The 12,823-nt window shown below is 33.1% G+C and overlaps 1 protein-coding gene across 1 annotated transcript; it reads right to left on the bottom strand.

Annotated features, from left to right (window-relative positions):
• Positions 1–10,574: 10,574 nt before the first annotated feature.
• LOC110673570 (monooxygenase 2) lies at positions 10,575–12,419 on the bottom strand. Its single transcript, XM_021836709.2, has 3 exons — positions 11,995–12,419; positions 11,672–11,903; positions 10,575–11,549 (listed from the first exon to the last, which is right to left on the bottom strand). The coding sequence occupies exons 1-3, from the start codon at positions 12,213–12,215 to the stop codon at positions 10,770–10,772; spliced, it is 1,233 nt and encodes a 410-aa protein (XP_021692401.2). The 5' UTR covers positions 12,216–12,419; the 3' UTR covers positions 10,575–10,769.
• Between the last annotated feature and the right edge of the window lie 404 nt (positions 12,420–12,823).

The raw sequence follows: 12,823 nt of genomic DNA, 5'->3' as shown, positions 1-12,823 counted from the left end.
GGTTACTATTCACTATACTATTTAAGTCAAATTGTTGACTTTCTAAGGCTTAATAGGTATGGGAATTCCAACTTCACCCACATACCACATTTTGGTCACCAAACTTGTTGGTTTTGGTCATTTTCTCAAAACTTAGGTCTTTTAGACAAAATTGCCAAATTTTCAGTTTTGGTGTCCCGAATTGAACTGTTTCATTGGTCAGTTTACTGTTGGAATTTGGCAAAACTTTCTTCATAGAAAATGTTCTTTATTGTCTTAAGTTTATTCTCCTTTTTGAATCACTCCAATTGGAGTTTTGTAGCTCAAGTTATAAGCAAATTACATTTACTGTTCATGCTGCAGAATTTTGTTCTGGCAGATTATTAATTCCAACTTTGTTCAGCAATTTGATCAAGTTAGGTCCATAATTTGGTCTAACTTTCTTCATATGAAATGTTCTACTGTGCCTTAAGTTTCCATCGGTTCAAGAATCACCTAAATCGGAGTTTTCTAGCGAGAGTTATAGCCCTTGAAACTTTACTGTTCAAATGGCAAATCTGCAGTCTGCAGATTCATTGATCCAACTTGGCTCAGTAATTTGATTGGGTTAATGGCATAATTTGGGTTAGTATTCTTCATGAAAGTTTTAGATCTATATCTTATCTAACCACTGGTAAAATTTCAGGTCATTTTGACATGCCTAGCTCGAGTTATGACCAAATGAACAAATACTATTCATTTGGTCAGTTTGTGCAGGGCAGCCTGCAATTTTTCAACTTTGGTCACTTTGTTCACTAGGTTTTAGTCACTTTTTGAGCATGCTTCCTAAATGAAAATTGTGTCATTTAGTGCCTATTTTCATCCCCAATTGGTCCCATATCCATTGGACTTGTAAAATTTCATTTTTGATCCCTCAAAGGAGATTTTGGTCATGCTGCCAGCACATGACCTTATCCAATCCGAATTGGCTTTTAATTCCAACACTTCTAACACACCTCATTTGGTCACAAATGACCATTTTTCACTTCACATTAGGTCAAAGACACCATTTAAAAGTTTTTCACATTTTTTGTCTCTAAACCCTAATGTCCAAACCCTAATTCACTAATCTCATGCATTTAGCTGCCTTCAAAGCTTTTAATCCTAACCATTCAACTAACTAAAGTTCTTAATCCCATTCAAACCATTCAATTCATGCAAATCACTCTTCCCTTCCTGCTGGCCGAATTTCAGTTTAGTCCCTCACACATATTTTTTTTCATTTTAAGTTTATTTACAAGTTCTTGATGCCATACATACAATAATTAAACTAAAAATTTGAAGTTTGTATTACTAACCTTGTTAGGTGTCTTTAAACTTTCACTTCCTCTCAATTTTCTTCAATTCTTTGATGACCAATCTTCCTCTTAAGTGATTAAATCAAGCTTTTGTGAAGCAAGTATGAGAAGATTTGGGATTTAATGATGGTTTCAAAGCTTGAAGCAAGCTTTAAATGAGATTTGCAATGGTGAGGGAGGAAGAAGGATGGGAGGCAGCAACTTTGGGAGAGAAGACCAATTGATTTTTTTTTTCTTTTCCTTTCTTTTTTTTATGTCTTATGAAGACCACAATTCATTTTAATTAATTTATAAATTATGAGATTTATGGCATCATGCATGATATCATGCATGATGTCATATCCCTACACCTTTTTAACTTTTTCATTTTCTCTTTTTTTTTTTTTCTATTAGTTCTTTAATTTAATTCTCGATCCCGAAGTTTTCTTTTCTCTGATTTTATTTGACAGTTAGGTTAGGAGTCAGCTCTCGGGGTCAATTGACTAAATTGCCCCTCGCCGGTTCATCCCAGTTTACAATTAATTCAATATTTCTTCCGGCTCCCTGACCTAATTATTTGACTGGCTTAACAATTCTTTTTCGTGATTTTCTCTTTTCCACTGTGTTCATAAGGGTCCTAAGGACCGTAGCGTCACATTTTACAGTTCGAAATTTGAGTTTAAATCAACTTCGCAGTCCTTCCTAAGAAGGTCACCCATCGCTGTGACTCTCGCCTCGTTTAACTTCTTATCTTCTGTTTTTCTTGTTTATACTTAACTAATTGGACATTACTAATTATTTTTATTTATGGCTTCTCTAGTTGTCTTAAGTATGGTTCTAATCCTCTTAATTGTCCAAACGGACACCGGTCACCGGAACAGTGAAATATACCAGGCTATACAAATAGGGGTGTTATATTAGATGATGAGAAGTTCAAGAAAACAAGTTGTAGCAATGAAGTTGGAGCTTTTGTTACTGATTCTAGTCATGGTAGAAGCAATCCACGTGGAAACATTTAGTAGATTGAGCTCAAGACCACATATAGACCTTAAAGATAGAGAATATTACTACTATCATAAAAATGGTCACATTCAATACTATTGTATTAAAATGAAGGAAGATCTTGTAGAATTTAAACAATTTATGAAGAATCGTGGAAAAGAAAAAGAATGAACTGCTGCAATTGCAATTGATGATGATATTGATAGTGAGTGTTTAAATGTAGATGATGATAAGGAAAAGGTAAAAAATCCATTAGAAGATGAATGGTTAATGGATTCTACTTGCCAATTTCATATTTGCTTTTAAAAAAGAGTGGTTTGACATGATTAAAGAAAAAAAATGAGAAAAAGTAAAGTTAGTTAATGGGAACAAGATGGAAGTTAAAGGTGTTGGAAGAATAAAGATCAAGTTGTATGGTGATCGAGTAAAAATGTAAGATAAAATGAGGTATGTTCCTAAATTTGAAATGAACTTAATTTCCTTGGGTAAGTTAGATTCTTTGGGTTATAAGTATTCAATTCATAGTAGAGTCATAGAGTTTTGCCGAGACGCTCTTATAATCATGAAGGGTGAGAAGATTGGTGTAAAAGAATATCTACAAATTAGAAGGAAGCACATTGATTGGAAGAATGTAAATTGAAGCAAGGGGCAACATCAATAATCAAAAGTGCAAGAAAGTATTTAAGAGGAAATTGACTTTTATATAAATTATAAAAATTAATTCCATTTGACTTGGAGGTGGATATTGTTAGAGTCAAAGTTAAATTGAAATTAGGAGATTAGATAAAATAGAAAGTTTGGAATTTAAATTATGAAATTTAATAATTAGAGTCCTAAAAGGACTAGGTTTTCATGACTTATATTTATGTGTAGTTGGTTGGCCATTACACTGTAGTAGAAAGCTCACGAGGTGGAGAGATGTGTCAAATTCGTGAGTTTTGTTGACTAATTCTAAGCATGAGAAAAATAATTAATAATTATATAATTATTTTTCCTTTGATAGTAAATTTATTGATGGAATAGGCTTACACGTTAAATTTTATTCTTTAATTTGTGTGAGTGTAATTTTCAAGACATTTCTATTCACATTGAAAGATTCCTCTTTCATTCAAATCCGTTATTTGATCCTTGAGAAAACTTCTAAAAGTTAATTGACCTGATCGAAAGTAAGGAGTTACGTTGGCAAGTGGAACTGAAACATAGACATTGATCTTTCAAACCAAAACATATGCCTGGTCGCATTATTGTTTCATTTTATTATTAGTCAACATCTCTATAGAATCTGATGCTTTCTATTCACATTGAAAGGTTCCTCTTTCAACTGTTAATTTCAATCCCTTGTTTGATCCCTGAGAAAACTTCTAAAAGAAAATGGGTGAGAAGATTTTTCATCCCTTTCCCAACTGTCTCTGTTTTCTTTGCAATCAAATGGGATAGTTGAAGGCTCTGATTTCCGTTCTGGGTTATAAAATATTCTCAATGGACTGCATGGAGGAGTCATTGGAGCTATAGCAGAGAGTAGCAATTGTTTGCACTAGAACTGGTATTGACCAAGGACAAGTAATTCTTCCTTGGCGAATTGAGCATGTCATACCTCTCTGCCGCTCCACTACATGTGCGTTTCTCTATTTCTGATTTGTTTCATCTATAATACGGTGTTCATCAATGGATTGCAAGTTAGAAAATTCATCAAGGATTATGAAAACTTTTTCACATATAATTTTCTGTTCATTTCTCGTATATAATATATTATTATTATTATTATTATTATTATTATTATTATAATAACTAATAGTTAATTAAATTTAATTTTTTATTAATTATCAAAATACTAAATTACTATGACTTTATTTTACTTCTTATTAAAGTTTATTTATAATTTTTTATCCGTTTATTTTGTTAATTATAAATAAAATTATATTATATTTTTTTAAAATCATCTTCTTTTGTTCTACTATTTATATGCTTTATTATTTTTTTGTTATATTTTAATACTTTTTATAAATATTTATACAGCTTATCGTTAAACCATCGCCTTCTTATATTATTAGCAATTCACATATTAGTTTAGATTTTTTTTTTTATTTTTATATCAAATATTTTATAATTTATAATTATTTTAATTATATAAAAATAAATATTAAAATCAAAATTTTATTATATTAAAGTTTAAATTTTTATATAGGTATTATTTTAAAATGAATTATTAATTAGTAAAATAATTTACTGTATTAAAATAATTAAATTAATAACATAAAGACAATATAATATTGCGAATGTAAATAAAAGAAAAAAATTATGTTTTTTTATCGCTTTATTTATGAAAAATAATGGATTAATATAATCCTAATTCATAGTTATTAAATCTCTTAGTATTGTATTCATATTTTATTATAAATTTATGTCAATAACTCCGCCATTTTTTTTAACTTATACTTTAGCCTAAAAAATTGGCACATGAAGTTTTCAATTGTTTTCTTTTTTGTTGAAATCTTTTTGCTGTTTCATAAAATCAAATGTGCAATTTAACTTTTGTTTTTTAACAAAATTATTTCTTTATTTGCTTTACATTCAAAATTAAAATTTATTATTTTTTCTATTGAATTACTGTCAATTATAGGGATGTTTTAATTGTATAAAGGTTGTCAAGTACTTTTGTTGTAATATTATTATTTTATTTTTTTTTATTTTCTTAATTTAGGTAAACTACAATTACAAACTATTTCAACAAGCACAATAATGATTAATTCAAATATTTTTGAGGCAAGTGAACTTTGAGAAGAGAAAATTATTTAATTTTACTAATAAACTAATTAATAAATTATGTTTCGGTAGTGTCTTATTTTTAATATTCTTTTTTATAGTTATAATTGCAACATAACGAGAAGAGCCCAAATTTCTTTCTTATCAAATTTTGAATATAGATTAAAAAAAACTTTTAAAACCATATTAAAATTGTAAAAGAAAAAAAGCAGCAATTATAATTTTTTTAAAAAAATATTTTTAATATTAAGCCTTTAAATTATATATTATCATTTTCTACTAATAGTACTGTTTATGAGTGAGAATTTTTATTTATATAAATATTTTTTAAAATAAAATTTATTATAAGACAAAAATTTTAATGTTTTAATTATTAGTTATTGTAAATTATAATTTGACCATTTCATAAATTCTTTCATTCATATTTTTATATTTATTAATTAATTATTAGAAAATAATACAACTATATGTAAAAAGTTATGTTAATAATTGAATATATATATATATATATATATAATTCTATGTAATGTAAATTAAAAATTAAAAAAATTGAAGTATTTAAAACAAAAGAGTATATATGATAAATATATTGATGAAAAATTTAATTATATAATTTAAAAATACATTGTTGTAATTATATATCATATATTACTTTTATTCTTTAATATAACTCTAAATACTCATATATTTACATGATTAAATAAGATTAAAATGCCAAAAAAAAAATTTTAAAGCCTTTACCTCAATTATCAATTTTAGTAAAAACTTTTAATTAGATTAATTTAATCATAAAACTTTCTAAATATTTTCAATTTTAATAATAAATTTAATTAAAAATAATTGACACATTAATTGGTAAAAATAATTTAAATTTTTTCATTTATTATCAATTTTAATTACTATTTTTAGTTTTATTAATATATTTAATATTTTTATTATTTTTAACAAACTTCATGTTAATAAAAAATAATAAATAAATAATATTTTTAGTCTTCCACGGGATAGGGGATTCACCCAAAAGAACAAAATAACCGGTCAAAGACCGTCTCGTCAAAGGACAGCTAGCCCAATCAGAATCAGAGTAAGCACATAATTTGAGATCACAATTGGCATGCAGTAGTATACCCTCACCTGGATTTCCTTTCAAATAATGCACAACTCTAACAGCTGCTCCCAATGAGCTTTCTTCGGTTGTTGCATGAACTGAGCAAGAATATGCACACAATAAGACAACTCGGGCCAAGTTATTGTTAGATAAATAAGCCGTCCCACCTGACGCCTATATTGAGCAGGGTCATCCACATCATCACTCTCGATGAGGGCCAGCTTGTGATTTTGTTCAAGAGGAGTTTTAGCCGGCTTGCAACCCAGTAATCCAACTTCTGAAATTACATCCAACGCATACTTACGTTGACACAAGAAAATACCATTCGAGTTTCTGGCTACTTCAATCCCTAAGAAAAATTTTAGCTTCCCTAAGTCTTTCATGTGAAAGCAACGACTCAAATAGTTCTTGAATTTTTGTAGAGCGGAAACATCATTGCTTGAGATAATAAGGTCATCCACATAAATAAGCACATTCAATTGAACAGTCCCAGCTCGAAAAGTGAACAAAGAGTAATCTGAATATGATTGCTGAAATCCATAAGCTTTCAGAGATGCAGCCAATTTCGCAAACCAACATCTAGGTGCTTGCCGCAAACCGTATAGAGATTTCCGGAGTTTACAAACCTTCCCTGGTGATTGAGAAGCAAATCCAGGCGGCATCTTCATGTAAACCTCTTCCTCCAAATCACCGTGTAAGAAGGCATTTTGGACATCCATCTGATGGAGTTCCCAATTCTTTGCAGCCCATAGCGGCAAGAAAGGTGCGCCTGATAACCATTTTTGCTGTAGGAGCAAAAGTCTCCTGATAATCTATGCTTTCAACTTGATTATTTCCCAATATCACTAACCGCGCCTTGTATCGTTCAACACTTCCATCAGAATTGTATTTAATTTTGTATACCCACTTGCTTCCTATTGCTTTCTTCCCAAATGGCAGATTTTCAACTGTCCATGTACCATTATCCTCCAAAGCTTGTATTTCTTTTCTCATAGCCGCTCTCCACCGTTCATCCTTAACTGCTTCTGCATAAGAGCTTGGTTCATGTCCTGTAGTAATGGCTGCCAAAAAACATCGGTGTTGTGCAGAGAATTTATCATAACCCACATAATGTGCTATAGAGTAAGGCGTACCTGAGGAATCAGATTGGGAAGGTGAGCATACCGAGGGGCTTGTTTTGATGGCGTTTGTCACATAATCCTTCAAACGAACACTAGGTTGCTTAGCCCTTTATCCCCTACCTAGTTGCTCTTCAACAACTTCACCTCTATCCACTCCCTCACTGTTTTCATGGATCAATTCTTCCATTTCAGGATTCACCTCACTTTCTCTGCCTACACTTTCATCGTGCTTCTTTCCCAAGTTGTTCTCTAAACCATCAACTTCATCACCCAACTCCTCAACTCCATTTTTAATGAGTTCATCACCCATTGTTTTCTCATTTGCATATGGAAATTCTGTTTCAGCGAATACCACGTCACTTGATACAAAGTATTCTTTAGTTTCTAAATCATACAATCTCCATCCCTTCTTTTCAAATGGATACCCAATAAAAACACACCTACGACTTCTACTACCAAATTTATCTTTATCCCAATTCAGATTATGCGCATAGCACAAACAACCGAAAACCCGAACGTGTTTGTAAGAAGGTACTTTCCCAAAGAACATCTCATATGGGGTTTTACCATTTAATAACATAGATGAAGTCCTATTAATCAAATACCCAGCTGCAAGTACACATTCTCCCCAAAATTTTATGGGTAAATTTGCTTGGAAACGCAAGGCTCTTGCCACATTAAGAATATGGAGATGTTTTCTTTTCACTCGGCCATTTTGTTGAGGTGTTCCTACACAGGAAGTCTGATGCAACATCCCTTATTCATCAAAATATTCTTTCAAGCACATAAATTCACTTCCGTTATCACTTCTGACAATTTTCACATTTTTTTCAAATTGGCGTTTAACCATCACTACAAATTTCTTAAGAACACAAGCTACTTCTTGTTTTCCATTCAGCAAATATATCCAAATAGCACGAGAGTAATCATCAATAATTGTTAAGAAGTAAATTGCTCCACAAGAAGTTGGGACTCTATAAGGTCCCCACAAATCACAACGTATCAATTCAAAACAACCATAAGCTTTATTATCACTAGAAAAGAAAATCTCTCTTGTTTGCTTTGCTCTAAAACAAACTTCACAAGTTTTATTAGTTTTCCTAACTATGCTACCAGCTTCTGGAATTAACTCTACCACCTTATAAGAAGGATGACCCATTCTCTTATGCTAAAGCTCAAAAGACCCCACATTAGTTACCTTGCAAGCATATACTGATGTCACTCCCTTGAGAAAGTACAACCCCTCGCGTTGCTCACCCGCTCCAATCAGGTTCCTCAAATTTAGGTCTTGTATAGCACAAATTTTGTTAGTGAGTTGAATAACCAAATTTGAATCATTAAGTAGTTGGGATACAGAGATCAAATTGCAATTCAAATTTGACACATAAAGGACTCGTTGCAATTTCAAGTCTCCTCCAAGCAACACAGTTCCTTCTTTCACCGCCAAGGTCTTTTCTCCATTAGGTAACCCGACTGAGCATGGCACAATGTCACGCAATTCACTCAAAAATGCCAACGTTCCTGTCATATGATGGGAAGCTCCTGTGTCAATAATTCAAGGAAATATCCTTTGCGTACCTGTCATCCTCTTATTGCCACCATTCTGACAAGAATTCAACATGCCCAGCAAAGCAGCTCACTGCTCTTCATTTAATCCACTAAGACCCTTTCGATCTGAATCTGTCACAATTCCACGCCCACCATCAACTCCAGTTGCTTGTGTGGCATTGGCACGAGCAACTCCTCCCTTGCTACGTCCTGCTCCATTACCATGCTTTTGACCACCTACTCGTCCAGCAGAAGTTCCACGTGGTCTATTACCCCACCATTCTGGATAACCTATCAACTGGAGACAACTTTCAGCATCATGTCCCTCTCGGTTGCAATTAGAACAAATTGAGGATTTGTCTTTATCCCCCCCTGAATTTCGACTACCTGCTCGAATTGCAAAACTCATAGGATTGCCTTTTTCTTCCTTGGTTCGTGTCATAGTTCGCACCCGCTCTTGCTGAACAACCATAGCATAGGCATGATTCAAATTGGGCAAGGGTTCAGTGCTCAAAATATTAGAGCGCACTGTTCCATATCCTTCTTCATCCAAGCCCATTAAAAACTGATGAACTCTCTCTTCTTCACGCTTTCTTTCCAATTCAATGGTAAGATTGCATCTGCAGCCTGCACAGATACACACTGGTATCTGATCATAGTTGTTTATTTCATCCCATAACGTTTTGAGTCTTCCGAAATAGGACACGATTGGTTGACTTTCCTGCCTACAATTCGCCAGATCCGATCTCAGTTGCTGCATTCGTGGACCATTCCCAATCGAGAACCTCTGTTTAATATCCTCCCACAGATCCTTTACGTTCTCCATGTGAGAGATGGTCGAGCGAAGCGTCGGTTCAATGGTGTTAAACACCTAAGAAACCAGCATAGAGTTAACCGTCCACCAATCTTCGAGTTCCAGTGAGTCATCTACTAGTTGCTTGACAGATCCATCAATAAAACCATATTTCTTTTTGGTCCGCAATGCAGTCCGCATAGCTCGCGCCCATTCTTCGTAATTCTCGCCCTTCAACTGAACTTGGGTAATCAAGTTACCTGGGTTGTCATTCGAATTCAGTGTGTAAGAACTAGAAGTTTTCTTCCCTGATCCAGAACTCTCATTTTTCTTTTCATCAGCTATGGCTCTGATACCATGTAAAAGAACTAAGAAATTTTGGAATAATAATTCTGATGTTTATTGTCCCAGAAATCAAAAATATATATAAAAAAATTACAGCTAACAAATAGGTTTCTAATCAAGCTAAACTACCAAAATTGTATCAGAATCATACAACAAAAGGTAAAAACAGATATATACACAAAAATTCCTAAACAAATACTCTAAATAAATGCAAAATAAGTGGCAGCTAACAGCTGCCTTTCCAATAATAATTTCTTATAATATTATTTTATTTTTTAATAGTGTTGCACTGCCACGTAAGTGTCTTGCCAGAGACTTGTCAAACTTTGGAATGAGAGATTTGATAGCAGATGGGATCCGTTTTATTAAGGTTATATGTGGATACGATCAGATTTGTATTATAGAGTTTTAGAGGGATTCTAATTTGATAATTGGTATTTGTATCGTTTAAAATAGGGTTTGGGCTTCTCGAACTCATTTATAAAATTATTAATGAAATATAATTTTTGTAATATCATTAAACAAATTTACAGCCTTATTATGATCAGAAGGTATAGGAGAGGAGAGCATCAGATACCTTGGGGAAGGAACATAAATGGAAATTAAAATTATAACTAATTTATTCAATTTAATCTAAATTGTTAAAATTAAAATAATTGATGAAACCTTATTTATTGCTACCCACATAACCTCATGGCTTAGTTGAAAATTAATAGAAAAAAAATTCTAACCTAATTGGTTTTAGACTAAACCAACTCAAATGCAAATGATACACATGGACAATTCTTGAAAAAAATCTAGTCTGATTTATCAGAGGAATGCTGCAGCTCAGCAGAGGCAGAGACTCTTGGCAGTGTACCACAGTCATAACGAGCAACATTAGAGAGTTTAGGGAAGATGAATGCATAGAAAACTTTCTTCCACCATTGAGAACCGCCTTGTTGCATCCACGTTGATAGAAAGGAAGCAGTGATGAGAGTAGCCGCTCGCCACCTCCTTTCTTTCACATACCCATCTAAGGCTCGAGCCATTTCCTCTGAAACAAGCAGTCTCCCATTTTTGATAAAAGAATTCCCAATGTGTCTGCCCAATACAACTGCATCCTCTAAAGCTGAACACCCACCTTGTGCTAGATGAGATGTCATTGGGTGCATAGCATCACCTGCCACTGTGATGTTTCCTTTGCTAAGATTTCCAAATATGACATTCCATGGCTGTCTCAACAACAATGGAGCCCATGTCAAATTTGAGAGATCAGCATGACGGACCACGTCTAGGAATTCTGAGGGAAAGTTGTATGCATACTTCTCAATCACTTCCTTCTGTATTAGTTGTGGGTCTCGCGCCATGTTTTCACCTTCAGGACAAGTGAAAAACCAGTATAATTCTTTGTCGTTTAGAGGGACGAAACCAGCCCCTTTCCCAACATCCTTAAACTGCGTCACTTCTTTATTAAACCCATGGCCTTGTGGAAAAACTGCCAATCCACGCACTGCTGCTTGACCTGAATGAACTGGTGCAGAAAGTCCAAGCCATTTTGCCACCACCGAGTGCACCCCATCACAACCAATCAAAACCTACAATAGCATCCCCATAAAAAAGGTTAATCTTTTTCTTCATGTAAAACTTTCATTTTTGGGTTCATTGGCTCCAAACTTTGAACTCATGACATGAACATTACTTGGTATGATATATATACCTTTGATTTGATAGTAGTTCCATCTTCCAAATGAAGTACAACAATGGAAGCATCTCCAAGTTTGTGCTGTTCAATAGAGGTAAACTTGGAACAAAATCGAATTGAATCAGCTGGCAATTCTTCTGCTAGAGCCTCTAATAAAGCTTTGCGATGAACTGATCTAGGTCCTTGAGAATTTACAATGAATAAGACCTCTTGAACAGCTCCCGTAGCCACAGTCGTTACAGACCCCCTAATAATAATTATAAGAAGATTAAGAATCATATATTTATGTAATTAGAACAAATTTTCTGGCTGATTATGAAGCATTAGTTTTTACATACCTTGTGAAAGGAGTATAAAGGGCATTAAGTTTATGAGAAACGCCAAGAGCATCAAGAGCAAGCCAAGCATTTGGCGTGAGGGTTAAGCCTGCACCAGTGGATCGGAGCGTTTCTGATTTCTCTAAGATCAAAGATCGAACCCCAACTCTCTTCAAGGCTACTGCAGTGGCCAGCCCTGCTATTCCAGCACCAACGATCACCACATCTTCCACAGTTTCCATATCTGTGTCTTTTTTTGCTCTGTTTTTGCTATACTTTTCGAAATTTCTGAGTGCAAAAGGAAGGTTTTAGAGGTGTCCTAATTTATAGGACCACGTACAAAGACACCATAATTGACCTGATTGAAAGTAAGGAGTTCCGTAGGCAAGTAGAACAGAAACATAGACATTGATCTTTTAAACCAAAACATATGACGGGTCACATTATTGTTTCATTTTATTATTAGTCAACATCTCTACAGAATCTAATGCCTTCTTGTTAGAGTCAAGTTAAGATTATATAAATAAAAACTTTAGTAGAATTTAAATTATGAAATTTAATAATTAGAATTTTAAAAGTATTAAATTTTAGTGGTTGATATATATGTGTAGCTGATTGGTCATTATATTGTGATAGAAAGCTCACGAAATGGAGAGGTGTGTAAAATTTTATGAGTTTTGTTGAGTAATTTTGAGGGTAAAAAAATAATTAGTGGTTATATAATTATTTTTTCTTTGCTAGTGGATCTGTTGATAGAGTAGGTTTATGGCGAATTACATTAAATTTTGTATTATTTAATTTGTGTGGATTGTATCAGACTTGTGGTTCAATATGTTAAAGATGACGATTA

Source organism: Hevea brasiliensis, chromosome 7 (genome assembly GCF_030052815.1).
Source record: "Hevea brasiliensis isolate MT/VB/25A 57/8 chromosome 7, ASM3005281v1, whole genome shotgun sequence".
Lineage (NCBI taxonomy): Eukaryota > Viridiplantae > Streptophyta > Magnoliopsida > Malpighiales > Euphorbiaceae > Hevea > Hevea brasiliensis.
This window is presented reverse-complemented; position numbering and strand designations above follow the sequence as displayed.

Excerpts from the sequence above, each read along its gene's own strand:
- LOC110673570 (XM_021836709.2), bottom strand. The coding sequence starts at position 12,215 with ATGGAAACTGTGGAAGATGTGGTGATCGTTGGTGCTGGAATAGCAGGG. Across the intron at positions 11,904-11,994 it reads CTTTATACTCCTTTCACAAG|GGGGTCTGTAACGACTGTGG; the intron begins GTATGTAAAAAC and ends AATTATTATTAG. Across the intron at positions 11,550-11,671 it reads GAACTACTATCAAATCAAAG|GTTTTGATTGGTTGTGATGG; the intron begins GTATATATATCA and ends ATGCTATTGTAG.